The sequence below is a fragment of the Nycticebus coucang genome, chromosome 4 (assembly GCF_027406575.1).
Source record: "Nycticebus coucang isolate mNycCou1 chromosome 4, mNycCou1.pri, whole genome shotgun sequence".
Classification (NCBI taxonomy): Eukaryota; Metazoa; Chordata; class Mammalia; order Primates; family Lorisidae; genus Nycticebus; species Nycticebus coucang.
Genome location: NC_069783.1, coordinates 125,049,105 through 125,071,020, shown reverse-complemented (window position 1 = coordinate 125,071,020; position 21,916 = coordinate 125,049,105). Strand labels below are relative to the sequence as shown.

At 41.9% G+C, this 21,916-nt stretch overlaps 1 protein-coding gene across 12 annotated transcripts in view; it reads right to left on the bottom strand.

Annotated features, from left to right (window-relative positions):
* Positions 1-1,400: 1,400 nt before the first annotated feature.
* The window catches only part of GIT2 (GIT ArfGAP 2), a 55,901-nt gene continuing 35,385 nt past the window's right edge, over positions 1,401-21,916 (bottom strand). For 3 of the 12 annotated variants that reach the window (XM_053590033.1, XM_053590034.1, XM_053590035.1), the window contains exons 14-20: positions 20,968-21,117; positions 16,259-16,507; positions 14,624-14,713; positions 9,770-9,852; positions 8,985-9,173; positions 2,467-2,530; positions 1,401-1,967 (exon numbers count right to left, since the gene is read on the bottom strand). In XM_053590033.1, coding sequence (XP_053446008.1) covers positions 1,755-1,967; positions 2,467-2,530; positions 8,985-9,173; positions 9,770-9,852; positions 14,624-14,713; positions 16,259-16,507; positions 20,968-21,117 — 1,038 coding nt within the window. In that variant the 3' untranslated portion in view covers positions 1,401-1,754. Of the gene's footprint in view, positions 1,968-2,466; positions 2,531-8,984; positions 9,174-9,769; positions 9,853-14,623; positions 14,714-16,258; positions 16,508-17,057; positions 17,827-20,967; positions 21,118-21,916 lie in introns of those variants that run through there. The other 9 variants (XM_053590037.1, XM_053590038.1, XM_053590036.1 and 6 more) reach the window with 8 other exon arrangements.

Here is a 21,916-nt window from a genome sequence, read left to right as displayed (position 1 = left end):
CTATGGGACAGGATGCATGGTAAGAAGAGGAGAGGCAGCGTAGCTACATTACAGGTAATGCTCAGCGGCTGATCCAGGTGTGTCCAGGGAAGCCAGGCCCTCTTAGTACACAGTGTACAGGACCCTGGGGCAGAGACTGTGAGCTAGCAGCCAAGAGGCCATAGGTCACCTGCACACATTTTCTGAGAAGGCTCAAATTGGTTGGCAAAATTTATAAATGGAGGGATGGCACACACACAAAAAACTTCTGGTTTTCAGCTATCTCTTGAAAACTCAAAGGTCTAACAACCCTAGGCCCACTTCTCTGTCCCTACTGGGTGGGCCATCGGTTCCCCAGCTGTCCCCTCCACATTGCTGTGCACCTGCTGTCAGGTCAGGGTCTGCGTCACACCAACACAGAACTGCAGAAATCAGCAGGAACAAGAAGATGCTCTATCATCCAAAGACACCCCCAGCAGGCTGCAGCACTTAAGCCTGTACTCCTCCTTGGCTCTGGGAGAGCTGGTGGCCAGCTAGAGCACTCTCTCCAAGGAATTCTTGAAAGCTGATGTCCAATTTTTAAGTACCAGTGGATGAGAAACTAACTCAGATGACTGTATACATCTTACTTTGTAAGAAGTCCTTAATGATGACAATATATGTGAAGCAACTTGTGTGAGAGAGTTGTAAGGGGTTCCAGGAGTAATTGAGATTTGGATAAAAGGTACAAGACAATGTCAGGGAGTTGATCATCTCTTTTCCTCACAGTTCATGGCAATGATATCTGAATGGGTGGTACAAAATTGGCTATGGCTTGTTAGGATAATGCTTTCCTTTGCTGCATGTTTGATTTAAACTGTCTGGCTGACAGGGATAAGGCAGAGCACTTGACAATGGGTGATGACACAGATAATACTCCTACCCTGAACGTGGTCTAGTGCGACATGCCATGGAAGGTGAATACTTTATCTGACTCCAGGATGATAGCAAAATACAGATTGAGATAAAGATTGAGATAAAAAAAATTAAATAACAGAATATTTAACATGATAGAACAGTTAGAAGAAATGAATCAATTAATTATGTCCTTTTGAGAGAGACTGTAAACTACCTTTAGAAAGTGGCAAAGTCCTCGGGAGGCTGAGGCAGGAGAATCGCCTAAGCCCAAGAGTTGGAGGTTGCTGTGAGCTGTGTGATGCCACGGCACTCTACCGAGGGCAATAAAGTGAGACCCTGTCTCTACAAAAAAAAAAAAAGAAAGTGGCAAAGTCCTTTCTCTACATACATGCTTGGGGATATCGCAAACTTAGAGATTTTGCAGTAGGCTGAAAAGTTCACTTATTGCACGATGCTTGGCAGGGAACAGATAATGTTGATTTTTTTTTTTATCCAACTCTCTCAAGAAAATGTTTTACTTTACTAAAAATCTCAGAGTTTTAGCAATAGGCAGGCAGTTTTAAGATCTGGAAAAGTTTTAACAAATTTTAAACAATGAAACTGTACTTTTGGACGTACGTGACCATTAGCTCAACAGTCATTGACGATACAACAGAAAGAACATCAGCAACTAAACTGGCAAACAGGCACAAAATAAGGCAAGTGGATTAAATTAATAGTTGAAAATTTGTTAGAAAACATGCAAAAATAATACTGAGTTTTTTCTTAAAAAGTTTTAAACCATCATTAAATGTTTGTTTTTGTAAAAATCTGTTCCATGTCTAACTGCGAAATCAGACTTTAAAAAGCCTAGGAAACAGCAGGGTGGCGCTCCTCTGTCAGTTGTTGTTCTCTTTGGTGGTGATGGTGACCAGCTGCTTAGCAGCCTTGGCGATGTCGTATGCACACTGGATCACCTGCTGTGTGACCAGCTGGACGTCTGTAGGCAAGCTGGAGTCCCCCGGGAGGGTCTTCTTGCACTCCGACTGGAGTCGGTAGGCACTGGATGTCAGTAAGCGGAGGGAAGTCCTCACCATGTCAGACTTGGGTTTCTAAATAGAAAAACATGACCAGTCACTGTGAACTGCAAGGTGGACATCCGAAAGCAAGGGACCAGCGTTCTTCTGAGAACTCAAACAACTGCACAGAGCGGAAGGCAGTTTTGCCACGCACTTTCTCAATAAGGATGGATGCTCTACACACACCCAACTCTACAGCCCACAGTTTACGAGATGCCGAAATGCTCTGACTCACAGGTCAAAGTGCATGCAAGGTAATTTTAGTAGGATGTGCTATTTTGAGGTAGTTTTTGAAAAATATTAATCCACATGGGTGAAATAGTTTAGATAAAATTTTATCCTATTAACACTTTGCCCGTTAGCTTATTAACATCAGTGTTCACATAGAACAAAAATTATTTCAAAGCTCTAATAATCATTTATTTACAAATTCTGTGTGCTACAAAAAGGTTAATATAATATACTAATCATAATGAAATTTCTTGCAGTTCATTTAAAAGGATCTAAACAAAGTGTATAGAAAGTGACTTACTTTAGGGAATAGTGCTGCCATTTCTGTAACTGCTACGTGTATCCTCTCTGAGCAGGGAATATAACTGCAAGAATATTGAATAGATTATTCAATTTGAATAATTTGAAATTATTTTCAAATATTTGAAATATTTTCAAATACATTATTCAAAGACAGTAAAAGTGATTCAGAGGCAGAGAATACTTAAGTGCTAGAAGGTTCTATTTACATTCCCTTAATGAAGGGGATGAGGCTTTTGCCAGCCTGTCATGCATCACACCACCAGAAGGTACGTGGTTGTAAAGCAGGGTCCCCATCCTCTCTTGAAAGTTCCATCCAATAGGGCGGCACCTGTGGCTCAGTCGGTAAGGCGCCGGCCCCATATACCGGGGGTGGCGGGTTCAAACCCGGCCCGGCCAAACTACAAAAAAACCAAAAAGTAGCCGGGCGTTGTGGCGGGCGCCTGTAGTCCCAGCTACTTGGGAGGCTGAGGCAAGAGAATCGCTTAAGCCCATGAGTTGGAGGTTGCTGTGAGCTGTGTGAGGCCACAGCACTTTACCGAGGGCCATAAAGTAAGACTCTGTCTCCACAAAAAAAAAAAAAAAAAAAAAAAGAAAGTTCCATCCAATAAAAGCAGTCTCCAGGTTTGAGAAGTGGCGACATGTACCACTAGCCTGGTGAAACCACAGAACAGTCTCTGGAGAGATTCATAGCTCCTCAAAGTGCTCATCTACCTCTCATGTTTCACCTTACTAATTTCTAGAAAGAGAAAGCATTTCCACGCAAGAGGCCACATAAGTGATAAAAGACTGAAAAAATTTCCTCAAGATTATAATCGGAGACTATACCTTAACAACGCCCATGTGTCAGTTAACCAGTGGACACTTCTAAATTCCTTCCATTCAAATGCATGTGTAAGAGAAGGCCCTGGCTTGGTGCCTGTAGCTCAGCAGCTAAGGCGCCAGCCACATACACCAGAGCTGGTGGTTCGAATCCAGCCCAGGCCTGCCAAACGACAACTACAACCAAAAAATAGTCGGGCATTGTCGCAGGCGCCTGTAGTCCTAGATACTTGGGAGGCTGAGGCAACAGAATCACTTAAGCCTAAGAGTTTGAGGTTGCTATGAGCTGTGACACCACAGCACTCTAACGAGGGTGACATAGTGAGACAAAAAAAAAAAACAGAGAAGGCCCTGACCCTGATCTACGAAGTCACAATGTGCTTGTTTGTATAAAATGCTATCAGTGTGGTTGGCACATTCTCTACTCATTGACCAGCTCTGCGGAAACAAAGCACATAAAATGTGCCTGTCCTCACACTTTCTTCCAAGCTGCCTGGCCTTCTAGTGGCCCCATAAATGATACTACTAGAGCTACAGCTTAAGGAGCACTGACTTTGCAGACTCACATAATGTTCCAAACAGCCCTCTGAGGCTGGGACTATTCTCATACCCGCTGTTCAAATTCCTCCTCAGAGGAGAAGCAGATCCAGATAGAAAGAGGCCTGAGTTCACACCCAGTGTCCATGTTCCTGATATCAAAGAGGCAGCAGATTCACATATTTATCCTTCACAGCAAGCCCATCTACTGATGAGAGGTAATCTGACTGCTAGAAGAAATAAGACTTTGGTTTCATCCATGTTTCTTTCTTTTTTTTTCAGTTTTTGGCCAGGGCTGGGTTTGAACCCGCCACCTCTGGTATATCGGGCTGGCGCCCTACTCCTTTGAGCCACTCATCCTTGTTTCTTATTCTTAGTATTGTGACAAGGAACAGATGGAGGTAGTTTTCTGCACCTTAAAAATGTTAGGTTTGCACCCTAGACAGTACGTGCTGCAAGATAGACAGAAAAATAAATTGATAATGGTATTGACAGTTCCTAGAGACCACACTGCCACCAAGCCTGAGCTTTGTTCTAGAAGGACCAACCCATCCCAGGAGAGAAAAGGGATATGAGAAAGGCCCTTTTCAGCATCCATGTTAAGCATGTTAGGAAACACTGCTGTGAATAACACAGGTTTGGTTTTATGTAAGAACCCAAATGCCATTCAGCATCCATTATAGACGTAAATCCTCATGTAACATTCTTCCCCCCCCCTTTTTAAACCATAAAGTTGACTTCTGAATAAAGATTGTCTTAAGAAACATATGTATTTCACCTCTGTAAGAAATTTAGTATCAAAATTGATTTAATTAAGACTGCCTGGCAGCACTCGTGGCTCAGTGGATAGGGTGCCAGCCACATGCACCAGTGCTGGTAGGTTCAAACCCAGCCTGGGCCCGCTAAAAACAACAAACAAACAAACCAACCAAAAAATAGACTGCCTATGTTTTATTTATTTATTTATTTTTGAGACAGACCCTCAAGCTGTTGCCCTGAGTAGAGTGCTGTGGCATCACAGCTCACAGCAACCTCCAATTCCTGGGCTCAAGAGATTCTCCTGCCTCTGCCTCCCAAAAGTAGCTGGGATTACAGGCGCCTGCCACAACGCCTGGCTATTTTTTTTTTTATTGCAGCCATCATTGTTGTTTGGCAGGCCCAGGCTAGATTCGAACTCGCCAGCTCAGTTGTATGTGGCTGGCACCTTAGTCGCTTGAGCCACAGGCGCCAAGCCATGCCTATGTTTTATAATAATTAAATCAGTACATTTCAAGAAAATGGTTTCTATTACCCCAAAATGCCCTCAAATGAGAAATCTTTTTACCTCTGTAAACAATTAGAACCATATGCCAAATAACAGAAAAGCTAACATATAAGGAGTGAATATGAAGGGACAACCCATTTGGTCACAGACACTGAGAAAAAGAAACCATGTCTGTATCTCACACGAATGCTTCTTGAACTCAGGTGTCCATGAACATGACAGTACCTGAGAACCACACCTAGGAGTTTTATGGTTTGTTGGTTATGGTTTCATTTTGAGAAATACAATTTACCTGATCCCCCTGTTACATAGAGAAGGGATTTTTCCTAAGGCTATTTCTCAAAGTTCACTCACTATTTTGGGAAGTACTCAGTAAACCACAAAAGAAAGCACATGCAGATTACTGAGGAAGTCCTCCATCTTTTTTTTTTTTTTTTTTGGCCGGGGCTGGGTTTGAACCCGACACCTCCGGCATATGGGACCTCGCCCTACTCCTTGAGCCACAGGCGCTGCCCAGGAAGTTCTCCATCTTTATCAGAGGGAGTTCATGGTCACATCTTCAAACTGGTGTTTCTCCTGGTGAGGAGCAGTGGTGGCTTACGCCTATAATCCCAGCACTTTGGGAGGCTGAGGCAGGAAGACTGCTTGAGGCCTGTAGTTTGAGATCACCTGATCAACAGAGGACTCATCTCTACAAAAAATAGGAAAATTAGCTGGGTGTGGTGGACCATGTCTGTAATCCCAGCTATTCAGGAGGCTGAGGCAGAGGATCACTTGAGCCCAGGATACGGTGAGTTCTGACACTATTACACTATAGCCTGGCAAATGAGCAAGACCCTGTTTCAAAAATAAAAAAATTGGTATCTTTCCTCAAAAAGGTTTTTGTGCATAAGTTATTAATTCCTGAATTGTGTGAGTCTGTGTGTGTGTGTGTGTTAGGGGGTGGGGTTATGGGGCTGGAGGCCATGGAGGTTGGACAGGGCTGCTGGAAAGTCAGGGGTTAAGGGAGATTGCTCAGATGAACAAGAGGGGAAAATAAAAAAAAAGGCATGGGCTTAATTAGTATAATGCAAGGTTATAAATGAAAGCATCTCAGATATCTAAGTAAGCAGAGATTTTAATAGAACACTGAACATTTTATAAAATATAAATACTCTTGGCCAACTGTTTTTAAACCAAACAAATGAGCTAATGATGAAAATCTGCATCATTCTCTCATGGTCTTAAAAAGAAATTAGACCATGAAATGTGTTGAATGGATTTGTACATTTTATTTATTTTTTAAAATAAACTTCTTAAATTGCATCAATCACCATTTTGTAATCTTTGAAGCCAGAAATGGCCTCAGGGCAGATATTTATATTTTTGACAACTACCAGAAAGAGCAATACAAGGTAAACACATTTTCTAGTTGGAAATGTAAGCACAGCACTTCTGATTTCTTAGAGAAATGAAAGGTGAAGCACACTGGCAAGAGAAGGAGAGTGCTTGGGAAGGGTTGTTCTTGTATCAAGATTACTTTAAACACTGTCGAAAAGCTTTGGGGAAGCTGTGGAACATTTTGCTTCAGGTAATCAGATATGAAGTTACTCCGTGCCAAGCCTAACACCCTGAGCAAAGAGACAAAGCACTGACAACTTATGAGGCCCGAAGTCTTGGAATAAAAAGGGTGCCTGGGGAAGGAGAAGGCAAATCACTATACAACTTTGTGAAAAAGGCTGAGACACTATGCAGGTTCCTGTTCTAATGTGAGGAGCATACAGCAGTCCACCCATGAAGACTAACTCTTACTCTTTAACGAACAATGGCTTGGTCCTCTCATCCCCAACATGAAATGGTAACACTGGGAGGAGTCTGAGCCTATAAAGAGAAAAGGGGGGAACATAAAGGCTCAGAGGTGTCTCTATGTGCAAGAGGGGAAGAGAGAGGAGGAATGAATGGCACACATCCCTTGAATGCCTTCTGCTGGGCAAGGCCCAAAGAGAAGTCCTAGACTTTGCTGACCTCATGAAAAGAACGAGTCTTTTCTTGGGTTGGACCAAACTCTGTTGTTTTCTCAGACTCAACGAGATGATGTTAAACGTTTTATGAGTGTCTAGATATGGCCAGTCATGGGAAAGTAGGAGGTCATTCCAAGGGGTTCTAAGCTTACCTCAAAGCTTCTCAGAGAACTCACTCTTAGAGAGAAAAGGGCAATTAGAACAAGAGCCAGGCCTTCCTTAGGGTAAGAAATAACTATATGATGTGCTTCTGTTCAGGCTAAGCAGACAGAATCTTTTTCATAGGCAGAGAATGATTTGGGTGAGGATTAGCTCAACATATTTTTTTTAAACAAATCTTATTACATATATATATAATTTTTATTTTTTTGAGACAGTGTCACTATGTCACCCTCGGTAGAGTACTGTGGTGTCACAGCTCATAGCAACCTCAAACTCTTGGGCTTAAGCAATTCTCTTGCCTCAGCCTCCTAAGTAGCTGGAACTACACGCACCCGGCATAATGCCTGGCTATTTTTGGTTGTAGTTGTCATTGTTGTTTTAGCAGGCCCTGGCTGGGTTTGAATCTGCCAGCCCTGGCATATGTGGCCGGCCAACTACTGAGCTATGGGTGCAGAGCCATATTATATATTTTTTTGAGACAGAGTCTTACTCTGTTTCCCTGGGTAGAGTAACTGAAATCATATAGCTCACATCAATCTCAAACTCTTGAGCTCAAGTGATCTTCTTGCCTCAGCCTCCTTAGTAGCTGGGACTATAGGAGCCCACCACCATGCCCAGCTAGTTTTTCTGTTTTTAGTAGGGATGGGTCTTTCTCTTACGCAGGCTGTTCTGGCACTCCTGAGCTCAATTAGTCCATGCACCCTGGCCTCCCAGAGTGCTAAGATTACAATTGTGAGCCACCATGTCTAGCTGATTAGCTCAACTTTTATTCCTTTTTTTTTTTTTTTTTTTTTTAATTTGGCCGGGGCTGGGTTTGAACCCACCACCTCCGGCATATGGGACCGACGCCCTGCCCGCTGAGCCACAGGCGCCGCCCTCCTTTTTTTTTTTTTTTTTGAGACAGAGCCTCAAACTATCACGCTGGGTAGAGTACTGTGAAGTCACAGCTCACAGCAACCTCAAACTCCTGGGCCCAAGTGATTCTCTTGCCTCAGCCTCCCAAGTAGCTGGGACTACTGGCATCCACCACAACGCGTGGCTATTTTTTTGGTTGTAGTTGTCATTGTTTGGCAGGCCCAGGCAGGATTCGAACCCACCAGCTCAGGTGTATGTGGCTGGTGTCTTAGCCACTTGAGGTACAGATGCCAAGCCTCAACCTTTTTTTTTGCAGTTTTTGGCCAGGGCTGGGTTTGAACCCACCATCTCTGGCATATGGGGCCGGCGCCCTACCCCTTTGAGCCACAGATGCCGCCCCAAGCCTCAACTTTTATTTCTAAACCGTTGTATTTCTTAGAAGTTTACACACGTACTGATACACATATACCTGCAGTGCGAGACAGATCAGCTTCCTTTCAGGCTACTGTTTGTGTGGGCAGTCTTGTCTCTAGCTGAGAGGAAGCCAGGGAGCAGCAGTGGTCGGAAGCAGGTTGAGGGACTTCCCTTGCCCTCTCCTAGAATTAGGGTTGTCACCACCCAAAAATGCTGCAGTCCTATTTCTAGAGGTTTTCACTTTCAGAAAACTTCATAAGATGAAAAAAAATGACAACACCATGTAAACAAGACAAACAAAACCAAAACTGATTCATTTATTCTCAAGCCTGTTCTACAAACATGAAATTTTCAGTGACCTTAAAGTCAGCATGTTGGAAACCACCACCATTCAGAATGGGAGCAGCATCCCCTTCAGAACATGAACACACATTCTCCCAAAGTGGGGTCTGCAGTCTCCCTTACCTGTCATGTTTATTTTCTTGGGCTGCTCTTAAGAGTTCCTGTATGTTTTTGGTGATCTGTTCAGTCTTCCGGATGACGTCTTCAGTGCTGGGGAGAGTGGGGCTTGGAGCCACATAGGGTTCTGCTGTATCTGGTACTGAGCTATCACCTGGCCAAACCATACTTCTCTGCCTTCCCTTTCGGCTGGACCTGTGAACATTAAAGATGGGGCGAAATGCAACAGGCACTGCTGCTTCTCTGAGCCACTGTGTATGCACAGGCTGAATGCACGAGCAGGCTATTGTGGTTTCCTTTATCCTGTCTAGCAGGAGACTCATGTAAGGTTGTTTCATCATCTGGCCACAACGGGTCGCTTAGAGGCTGTTTTGTTCTACCACAGGGCTGGAAGTTACAGCTCTCACAGAGGGTGAAAGAGGGGAAAGAAGAGAATAACTGGAGTGGGCAGGGTGTGTGGTTGTAGAACCATCCCTGGGCAAGCCAATTCACTGGGGTATAAATGCAGAATGTAACTCATGTTGACTTAACAACGAAGTATTGATTTTAGGCACATTGCAGATATCTAAAGACACACATAAATGCTGATAAAAGGAAAAAGGCCTTTTGGCAATAATGTGAGGTTAGACAAATAAACTGTGAACATATATATGGCTGAATATTTTAAGACCTTATGAGTCTGACAATAGAGAAAAGGGGTATGAATGGTGAGATGCTTTTGCTGCCCAAGGCCTGCTGGCTTCCTGGCGTGTGAGAGCCCATCCCCCAGCAAGTTCTTCCTCCAGATGTACCCTGTGTCATCTGCCTCCATGTCGTTGGGAGTATTGTCATAGTCACTCTCAGGTGTGCTATTCTGCTTCTCCAGCCTGGATGCCTACAGGAAAGAAATGGGAACCCCTGTGAGTTTAGAACATGAGATACTTCTTTGGAGTCTTCAGGCTACTAGCCTTCAAGCCCCAGATGACACCTGGAACTGGAGTCAGTTCTTTAGAGAAATTTTAATAAAGGAGGAGCAATGATTTTGTTTTTTCTTTGCAATGTCTTCTTTTTAGCTCAGTGGTTACTCCATAAACAGATCCAAACTAACAGACAGGAGAGGCAACAGACTCTTGTTTCATTCTCAAAGGAATATGGAGATTATAATACAATGAGTCCCAGTTCAAAACAAATATGCTAGCACTTATATGACCACAGATCTTCAGTTGGAAGGCACCTGCAGATTATCTGGTTTAACACTAGATGAGAAAACCAAGGGCCAAGAAAGCTGGGTGATCCACTGAAGGCCACAAAGTCCATGAAAAAACAGGACTAAGCAGCCAAGTCTTGGGTCTCCTGAAACATTCTATGGATTATGATAACTGCCACTGCTCAAAATATAGCTCTCCAGGAACCCCCCCAGAGATGGCTTTTATGAGCCCCGGGAGAAAACTAGCATTACTAACTTATAACCACATGTTATTTATGAACTTAAGTGGATTACCCCACTATGACACTTGGTTTCAAATCACTTTTATGTTTCCAAAAATACCCCTTAAAATGTAAAGATTCAAGGCAACTGTGGATATTCAAGAATGGGATACAGATTCAAAAGCGGAATCCTAAAAATGTTTTGAGCAAATGGCAGCACTGCTAAATACAGGTCTTCCAGGGTGAAGGGGACTATATTCCTTTGAAGGGGACTATGTTCTGGAGTGTTTAGTAAATATGATTCTCCATCAGTATTTACTTTATCCATAATGTCTGAGCATTTCTTTGTCTAGAACAGGAGTCTGTAGAAGCTGACTCAAATGGATTACTTTGCAAAATGTAAGTATAAAAACCATTCTTAGCTCCATACCTTGAATTTAATACAAGTTATCAAAACATGTGACTAAGAAATTTTATTGTGTTGCAATAAAGTGTGGATAAGGATACAGATGTAAACTAAGAGGCTTGTTTAAACATATGGAAAGCCTGTAGTTTCACTGCAAAGAATGTTTACTTTTGAGTTAAGTTAGTTTAAAGAATGCCTATGTAAGTCTAATTATTATTATCAGTTCATTACTGATAATACCCGTTAGCCCTCTAATGGTCCTCTAGGTACAGGCAAGAAAGCTGCCCCAAGACAGAGCCTCCTTGTTCCACCATATTGCATTTCCTACTCCCAACTCCCACCCCGTTTACTCTTCCTTCCCCCAAGGCAACACTCTCTTAATCTGTCTGAGGAGGTCTTTCACTTTCCCCCAAATGCTCTATTTAGCAACCCTAAAGAAGACACTTGCTTTGTTTGGGCTCCTAAAATTCAACATGAACCAGTCATACTTTTACCTATTCAAACTCATATGGCGCATGACTAAGTGTTGGCTTGGAACCATTAAGTTCTGTAAAATCCATTACATCGTTTAAGATCCCTTTGTTTATATCTCCTACTAGTAAGTAGTTCTGCTCCACTTGCTGCCCTGTTTTGATCTGGCTTTATGAGCAAATATGTGAGTCACTGGCTACTAGACATCTAAATGGAAGACCAGAGGCATACACCGTACCCAGGGTGGGAACAGAAACCAGGGACATCCAGAGATCATGCTGGAAAAATAAAAACAGGACCCCAAACCCTTCTTACCTTTTCCGGGGAAATGTCTGACTAACCTTCATATTTACTTTCCTTTAGTTTTTTTATATATGCCCCCACACAGATATGAATGTGTGTATATACATACATGAATGTGTAAAACTTGCACTTAAGTATTTATACTAGAAAATTCATCCACAGCTGCTCCAGTGGAGAAAAATTTAGGAAAACAGAATTAACCACTCTCCCTAATTCAACATTTTTACAATGTATCTTTTTGAATTTGATAATTACAAATCAAATTTATTACTCAAAATGATCAAATGTACAAAGTTTCATTTAAACATTTAGAAGAGCAATGACTCATACACCTAGTAAAACACTCAGAAAATGTTTCTCGGGTACAGAAAACAACATGAAAGTAGCAACCACTACGGAAATCAGTTACTTACACTTTAAGTCCTTCATCGTTGTCAACAAAAGCATGTAAGTGTAGAGTCTTAATATTGCCAGCATTTAATTTTATGAAAATTATTTTAAACATGCAGAGTTCAGAGTTATTGGTTAGAAGTGCTCTTCTCTCAAAGCTGTTAATAGAAAAGTTACCTCATAGCTGGTGCTGGTTCAGTTTTTTTTAATAGATTTGTAGTTTTGTCTGAACATAGACACACTATAAAATGCTAAACCCGTGACGAAGCTGTCGGGAGCAATCAGGATTTCAATTTAAATGACTTAACTGTTAATTTGGTATCAAACTTTGTCCTCAGCAAGCAGTCCTGGCAATGATTTCCAAAGCTACCAAAAATTTTTTTTCTAAACAGCAAACTTTATAATAGACAAAAGTTTGACTTTCACTAACAAAAATGAAAATGAGGTATTCATCACTGTTTCCTTTAGTTTAACTAGAATATTGTAATAAAAATATTACAGTTCAATTTCAAAACTTCTTATCAAGAATTATTATTATTGTTTATTTTTGAGACAGAGTCTCACTGTCACCCTTAGTAGAGTGCAGTAGCATCACAGCTCACAGCCACCTCAAATTCCTGGGTTTAAGTGATTCTCTTGCCTCAGTCTCCCAAATAGCTGGGACTACAGGTGCTTGCCACAATGCCCGGCTATTATTTTTTTGCTGTTGTAGTTGTTATTGTTGTTGAGCAGGGGCAGGCCGGGTTTGAACCCACCAGGCCTGGTGTACGTGGCTGGCGCCCCAACCACTGAGCTACAGGTGCTGAGCCAAGAATTCTTTTAAATAGATTACTTCAAAAGTTTAGTGAAGAATCTCCAAAAGGCCAGGCATAGTGGTGCACGCCTATAGTCCCAGCTACTTGAGGCTAAGGTAGATGGATTGCTTAAGGCCAGGAGTTCAAGGCTGCAGTGAGCTATGATTGTACCTATGACCGGCCACTGCTATAGTGAGAATCTAAGCCCCTGTCTCTTTAAAAACAAACAAAAAAGAGGGCGGCGCCTGTGGCTCAGTGAGTAGGGCGCCGGCCCCATTTGCCAAAGGTGGCGGGTTCAAACCCAGCCCCGGCCAAACTGCAACAAAAAAAAATAGCCGGGAACTGTGGCGGGCGCCTGTAGTCCCAGCTGCTCGGGAGGCTGAGGCAAGAGAATCGCGTAAGCCCAAGAGTTAGAGGTTGCTGTGAGTCGTGTGACACCACTGAGGGCGGAACAGTGAGACTCTGTCTCTACAAAAAAAAAAAAAAAAAAAAAAAAATCCTAAAAGGACCTTGGTGAGCCAGAGGACCCTGGCAGTGGGGAAGAAGGATTATCCATCATTGCTAGACTTCTAGGTGTAGAAGGGCAAAGGCACAGTGCAAATTCTACCGCATCTGTGAAGGTGGTCTCTTACCCACAGACACTTTCATTATACTATGCTTCCATTAAAAAAAAAAAAAACAAATTAACTGAGCCAGCCTCAGAACGCCCGTCTTCAAAGCCTGTGCTCTTTCTATGGCTTTCTCTCATTGCAATAATGTACTCTTCATGCATGGAAGTATTTTTGTTAATTGATGCTGCCTTTGGGAAAAGGGAATGTACCACCGAAGTCCTTAGGACAGGACCTTTTCACTGACTGGGTGAAAGGCTGGGTATGGAGGAAGTGTTTAATAAATACTTCCTACCTGGCTACTCTGAAAGGAATTTACCTGTGTTCATGCACTGCTATTGAGAATGTAAATTACACACCAGCAGGCTGGGTTGACCAACTATACAAGTGAATAGCTTTCTGTTAATAGCTACCTTGCATGCCTCCAATGCCAGTAGGTATTAACAATTCTGATTCAGGATGCAGGGACTGTAAAACGTTGGTTTGTCAAGCATGGTGCTGATATAAAATGTGTCACGGGGGAAATAAAGGTGGGGCATGGTGGCTCACACCTATAATCTTAGCAATTTGGGAGGCTGAAGCAGGAAGATTGGGTGAGGTCAGGCAACTGGGCAACACAATGAGATCCCATCTCTCAAAAAACTTTTCTAAAAACTAGCCAGGCATACTGGTGTCAGCCTATAGTAGCTACTCAGGAGGCTGATGTAGGAGATCACTTAAACCCAGGAATTTGAGGTTATAGTGAGCTATAACTGTGCCACTATAATCCAGCCTGGGCAGTAGAGACCCTGTCTCAAAAAACAAACCAAACAAACAACAACAACAAAAAAAACCCAGAAAACAAAAACAAAACAAAACTAAAAAGGCATGAGATTTTAGTGCTTCAGTTAGTTCAAATACAGCTTTCATATGATAACTGTAGCTCTGAAGTAAGTTTAATACATTTACCCTATCAGAATATTTAACCAGCAGCCAGCTTATTTTCTGATGGTTTAAAAAGACAGTACGCTCAGAATAAATGCTTATAGGGGTGATTTGCAAACTTTGTTACATATGATGTGAAAATGAGCAATGTGGGATTAGACAAAAAAGAGGCCGCCTCTCTACAGGTGTGTGTGCACCCCACACAGTGCTGTGAGAAACCAGGAGACTAGTGCTTCCTCATGCAGAATGGAAGGAGGTTAGCAAGGGACAGGAGGGCCCAAGCACAAACCCCAGCAGCACTGCCCCTCCTCCAGAGAGCAGACCATTCAGAGTGTACTTAACCCTTCGGGTGCTTTCATCCCTCGACCAGGAAAGTGTGGAGGGGAAGGAAGGCAGAGATGAAGAGGAGGTCACAAGTGCACTCCTCCCGATCTGGAAGGGGAAAGAGAAACACACTCGGGGAAAATACAAAACAAACCCAAACCCCCATCATCTCACCGGTTTTGGTAAAAGAATCCTAGATAATAACTTACTATATATGTAAGGTGAGTGCTGAAATCTCAGTGACAGCTGGGGACAGGCCCCCAGAAATGTTTAAACCCTTAGTTAAACATCTATCAGAAATACACTCTGAATTTAACAGGCCTACTCTTCCATAAGGGAAAAGATAACACCTAGCATAATTTGTCAAATTGACTAATTTTTTAAATGGGCAGCCTAAAGTGAACATTTGTGTTTTTTTTAATTAGGATTGACAATTATGAATTGAGAAACTATACAAATGATCCTTATATTCTAAATTTTTAGAACCTAGGTTTAGAATCAAGAAACAAAGGTTTCTTGTCCTAGATTATTTTCAGCTGTATAAAAATAAGATCCTTAATTTAACTCGATGGCAATCTAAATAAACGTATCAAGTCAATTGCCTTAGAATGTTAAACGCAAACAATTTAAAAAAAAAGTTGAGAGAATGGACTCCCAATTAAAATATAACACTGTGATTTTACTATATTAAACTCTGACAAAATTAGAGTAGGATTTAATATACTAGACCATATCCTTTACTTTGCATTTAATTTGAAAAAAAATTTTTGAAACTCAATAAAATTTGACAAGTAACTTTATACATTTCAGCAGATAACTAATATTCTCTGAAAAAACATCCAATTAAAGTTTAAAATGTCTAACATTTTGTCAAAATATGGATTTTTATCATACATTAATCCAGAAAAAACATAATATTTGAGAACATCACAATATTTATCCCATTGCAGAATAACATAGTTAGACCCCGGCTGCAGAATACAATCTTTGGAATTCATCACTTGTAAGACAGATGTAGAACATGACATTTCCTTTTTATGAAATGACAAGACATGCTTCCTCCATGAAGGGGAAGAGGAGGATGCAGAAGTTGACCCAGCAGACACACTGAGCACATGTGGACAGGCTGCTGAGGCCTGGAGCCTTTCAGAACTGCCTGTTCACTGAGTCACAGAAGCAAGGCCACATGCTCAAGTAGGACAAGATGAAAGTAATCTTGGATTCTAAGAGCTCCAGTTCATAAAGGGGCACATCCCTGTCCACCTTGAAGATGACACTTCCTTCTGCTAGTGACCTTTATAATGTTATTGATTTTAGGAGTGAGGGAGGACGGAAGGAAGCTTTCCCAGAAAAAGTGCCAATACTGGCTGGTTGGGAAATATATAATGGCTATGGGGGAGAAAAAGGGGAGTGGGAATCAACGAGAGCCGGAATCCCCAATTTGGCTAAAAAAACTTTTCAGTGTATGGCCCTGTGTGCTTGTGGGAATATTGCAAGCATCCGTGGACATGTTAATACAGCAAACATGATGGCAACTCTCTAAGCCCAATTTGACAAAGCAGAGGTATGGGGATCTGCAGGTTCAGAGGATGGGACAGAGGAGTCAGGCTGCACAGATAGTTGAACAGCGACAGCGCCAGAGGTGTTACTTACGTGTGCGGGGAAGGGCTGGAGCCTTGTCCTGCTCTCTTCGGGGCGGCTGGCTTCTCCCATTGGGAGATATGCTTTCTGACCTGATCCCGTCTCGTACATGGACATGGGCCTACTGCCTCGGGCAGACGGACGTCGCTTTAAGGAAGAGTGGTTGGAAGTGTCTGTGTACTCAGAACCAGTTTGCACCTGATATATATTGGTTGTGGCCTGTTTCCTGAGGTTCGAATTTTCACTCTGGAGTGTTTGAAGCTGAAAGAAATGTTTGGCAGTGGGACTGTGTTTTCTTATAGCAAGCAGAAAAAGCAAACACCAAGTAAATGAATACAACTACCAGATTTAAACAATAAGGACAATAACAGCTAGCTAGGTCGAAAGGAAAAAGCAACTACAAACAAGAACTCTTCCTTCTGGAATGAGTGAATCACAATCAACTCACCTCATCACACAAGCAAATAGTTTAATTTCTGAATGTGGAAAGTTGTAGTTTGGACATTTAAAAAACAAAATGTCTAATCACTTAGAAAATTTGTCAAGGTGAGGCTGGGAAATGTTTGGAGGCAAGCTGTACTCTGAATTATTCTAAGGCTCAAGCAAGAACTTGAGATCATTAAAACACCACTTAGCTAACCTGCTTTTCAAATGAGTCCTGAGCAATTTGCAAATGCCAAAAATGACAGCAGACACCATGGAAGCAGCACAAAGATGACTAGAGTTGCTTTGCAAAGCAAGAAAAGACAGTGAAGTTTAGCTTATGAAAAATCAGGTCAGCTATCGCTTTCCAAAAAGCCAACAAGAAAAATTATGATCAACAAGTTTTTTATTACATAATACTCTTGATATTCCAAACATTCAGCACTTAAAAAAATATAGAGGGAACCAAATCATGGAAGTTTGCTATATTAACATATCACAAAGAAACCTGGAAACTTATGAAACTATATTAACATCTTCACAAGAATGTTCCGCGTGGCATGTTTGCTTCCCTTTGGTGATGGATCATCTTTCAGTCAGGGCTGGAATATTTGGCCTTTCTCTCCTTTGGTTTTGTCACCCAAAAAACACGACCGTGGTGGTATCAGCTTTGAACATCTACTCTGTCTGGCACCACCCATTTTAGTTATGGACTGTCACTCGGAGGCCCTGAATGCTCTTTCCATTCCTCACATGCAGGCAGCTTCATGGTGTTTGATGAATTAAGAGATAAGGGATCAACAAGGAATTGTGTTACTCTTTAGCATCTGGCATTTTAAACACAATTAGCTGTGTCCATGCTGCACAGTGTCCTTCCCTTCTGGTGCTCCTTCATCTTCCATGACATTTTACAAGCTGGGTGTGGTGTGCGTTCAGCTGTCTACTCTTTGACAGAGATTGTAAAATCTGACCAAATTCCCCACCAGTGCCAAGGTTTAAGTCCACAAGCAACTGCACCAGAAGATCATTACTTTCTCAATAGCAAACCCATTCAATGTTGGGAGTTACTTTCAATTTTTATTTAGAAAGCACGAATCTGTGAAAAATACACCAATAGTAGTTGGTCCTCTTCATTAATTAGCATCTTTTCCAAGTAACTGTTAAATGTGAAAGATCAGATACAAATCACGCTACTTTGTCAATTTTCTAAATAGAAAAACAACTTTACCTAACTTTGAAATAAAATCAATACATATTTACTAAGTAAACAAATTGTGCATACTTTATATGAACAGCGCCAAACTTCTGTGCAAGTGTGATTTGCTGCCTCTTCCTCAGAAAGACCACTCATTCTCAGTTTCTGTGAGGGGCGAGCCATTATGGAATGATAGATTGCTCTTACACCACAAAGGCTGTCAGGGCATAACTCCTATCTGCAATTCTCTTTCCTGAGAAAGAACAGCTGCAAAGCACAAAGCAGTCACTGAAAGTTCCTACATTCCAGGAGTCAGATAGGCATGAGGGGCCTGTCAGAACTATTTTGTAGGGAACCCACGGCTTAGATCGAAATGGTCAAAGTCCAAAGAACGAGGAGTGGGACCGATATATGTCCCTCAGTGAGGGACTGCTGCATCTGGTCATATGACTGTCCATGGAAAAAGCCTCTGTTACAGGCTTTAAAGCCTTGAAATCTAAAACCATCCTAACACTTCTCATGCCTCTGTAACATCCATCCTGGATTTTATCTGAATATATGTTCATGAACACAAGTTCTTGTCTTCTTTTTTTTTTTAATTTTAATACTCTATATTTTCAGAGATGTCCCTGGATAAATTTTAATGATGTTTATCTTAAGAATCAGGCTACATAGTTTGTGTTTGGAAGGAGTTTAACAGGAAATACAAAGTTACAGATAATTCAATAGTTTCTGAAATCAAAAGCATTTCTAAGAATTGAAGGGATAATCAATGAGCAATGGCAATTTCACTCTGCATTTCTTGTTTTTTTGGGGGAGAGGACAGAGTCTCACTTGGTCACCCTTGGTAGAGTGCCATGGTGTCTTAGCTCACAACAACCTCAAACTCTTGGGTTCAAGTGGTCCTCTTGCTTCAGCCTCCCAAGTAGCTGGGACTACAGGCACCCATCACAACGCCTGGCTATTTTTTAGAGACGGGGTCTCGCTCTGGCTCAGGCTGGTCTTGGAGCTATGAGCTCAGGCAATTTAAGTGCTGGAATCACAGGTATGAGCCGCTGCACATGGCCCCACTCTGAATTTCTTTTTTTTTTTTTTTTTTTTTTTTTTTTGTTGTGGTTTTTGGCCGGGGCTGGGTTTGAACCCGCCACCTCCAGCATATGGGACCGGCACCCTACTCCTTGAGCCACAGGCGCCACCCTACTCTGAATTTCTTAAAGAAGCTCAAGACATTTGCTTTCTCGGGTGAGTTCTACAAATATCGAAAGGAGCATTATAGTATAAAAAAATGTGATGTGTAGCAGATTGGTATATAATGGCAAAATTAGCATGTTTCAGAAAAAGTGACCTCAATAAAGTTATTAGGCCAATTAATAGGACTAATAGGACAAATTATAATCCATTAAATAAAATACATTTCAGAAAAGGCAGAGGAAGCACAAATCCTGTATGTTATGTCAAGGGGCTCAAGGTGGGGCTGGGAGGCATAGAGCCAATGTCTGTTTGTTTAAACCTGACCAATCTTCAGACATTCTTGTCTCTTTCTACTACAGGTATTAGAGACTTTTGTTTGTTTGTTTGTTTTTGTCTCTTTTGGCCGGGGCTGGGTTTGAACCCGCCACCTCCGGCATATGGGACCGGCGCCCTACTCCTTGAGCCACAGGTGCCGCCCTATGTTTGTTTGTTTTTGAGACAGAGCCTCAAGCTGTCGTAGAGTACGTGGCATCACAGCTCCAAGCAACCTCCAACTCCTGGGCTTAAGCGATTCTCTTGCCTTAGCCACTCAAGTAGCTGGGACTACAGGCACCCACCACAACGCCTGGCTATTTTTTGGTTGTAGTTGTCATTACTGTTTGGCAGGCCGGGGCTGGATTCGAACCCGCCAGCTCTGGTGTATGTGGCTGGGGCCTTAGCTACTTGAGCTACAGGTGCTGAGCCAAGAGAGAGACAATTTTTTAAAAAGATTTCAAAAAAGATCTAGCACTTGACACCAAAAGAATTCTATAGCAAGCTCCAGGGAAAGTGCACAGCAATTTACTTCTTAGAGAGTAGAGGAGCATGAGGCCCCTTTTTACTTCTTAGCCTTTCTTTAGGAAGCAGCATGGAAAAGGATCCAGCCACAAATGAAATGCACCATGTCTTCAGGTCTTGAAAATGATCTGGAAACACTACTCCTCAGATAAAAGCATAGGGACACAATTTATATATTTCACTTATTTTCTGTTTAAGTGTACAAAATCTCATTTTTGAAGAGAACTGAATGATGGGAGCAATACCCACGAAGTCAAGGGCAAAATCTGGAATTTTTCAACTTCCTTTTCTTAGCCTTCTTAAAAAGAGTTACATACATAATCTCCTTTCTTGGTTTATTCCTTGCTACTATTAGTTATACTCCTTTTAGGGATTAATATATTCATACTGTTCTGATTCTCTCTAAAGGTAATGAATGAGAAAATGCTGAACAAATGGGATTGTTCTTTACTGATGTGCAGTTCTTGCTAGTACAAACTAAATTTTCTTTTATTTACTGAGAACCTACTCTCTGAGCCAGGCCCTGCTCTAGGCTCTGAGGATGCCACAAATAAGTGGCAAGAACCCATGAAAAATAAGGCAGGAATGTGGGATAGGGCTGCCTGGGCGGGGGTGGGTAATAACGCAGAGTCAGAGTGAACAGGGGAATTATCCCCTGCATGGTGTGGGGTGGGGTTTGAATGCTAATAAAATACACACACCTGTCCAGGGCTTTGGATTGCTCTGTCTCCACAATGTGATTATCCTTCAAAAGTAGCAATGGGAAGAATCACATCCAGGTTCCCAGGAAGCACAGAATAGTGCAGGGGTTACTACAATTGATATAAACACTTAACAAATAGGTTGTCAGATTTTTCCTATTTTGGGAATTTACTCTGGATATATTTCTAATCACAGCTATTTTATTTCAAATATCCAAATACACACTGCTTCCAAAAAGACAACTTGGCCCAAAGATTTCTAGGTCTGTTAAAACAACTGTTTTTGTTCCCTCTGACCACCAGCACATGCCTGGGGTTCTCCCTCATACTACGGGATTAAAGAGTTAACCGTCCTGCATTTATTAACATGTTACCTTTTTCTGCATAATTCTCAGCTCGTCACTCAAGTTGTTATTCACCTTCATTAGCTGTTGTATCTTGGCCTCAGAAGCCACTAGGGCGTTTTTGACCTCCAAAAATTCCTGCACAGTGACTGGTCCATCTGATAAATCTGAATCTAGACTCTAAAAATAAATTGGGGAAAATGTTCACAATCTGAGATGATGATAACATTAAAGACTAACAGCTAAAGAATTTTAAATTCAGACCATGCCAGCTGAATTGCAAAGTTAAACCAAATCAAGGCCTCTGAGATTAATGTAAAACATAAAAATAGGGTCACTAAGCAATATTTTAATAATTTAAAAGTCAATATTTTCTAATGGAAAGGGCAGTTGGGGAGGGGGGCTACAAATCTACACTGACAGTGACTGATGACTGTCTAAGGAGGTTTGTTCTGTCTTATAAGCCTTTTTCTTGTTCATTGTTTTTCTTTTTATTCATTCTTTCAATAATTCGTCCATCCCAACATTTTTCTTGAGCATTAGGCAGTATTCTAGATGTTTGGGATGAATCAGAAAAAGAGACAAAGATTCCTGCTTCCATGGTGTTTACATCCCAGCAGCAATAGAACAAAAAAATAAAAATAAGTAAATACATAGTATGATCAAAGGTGATTAGTGCTGTGGAAAAAGATAAGATGGAGCAGGGTCCTGGGGTGAGGGGATGAAGCAGGGGTAAAGGTAGGCTGCACGTTAATTAAGAGCTGGGGTGAGCTGTGAGTAGGTGAGAGGTGAGGGAATCAGTCATAGGTATGAAGGAAGACCATCCCAGCAGCGGCAGAGCTCATCTAGAGACAGCAGATGTGCAGGGTTGCCAGAAGCCCAGGAGGTGAGACAGTCCTGGAAGATACTGGAAAGACCTTGGCTTTCACTGAGGGAATAGGCCAGCTTCCAGGGTATCAGGGCAGGGGTATACCCTGCA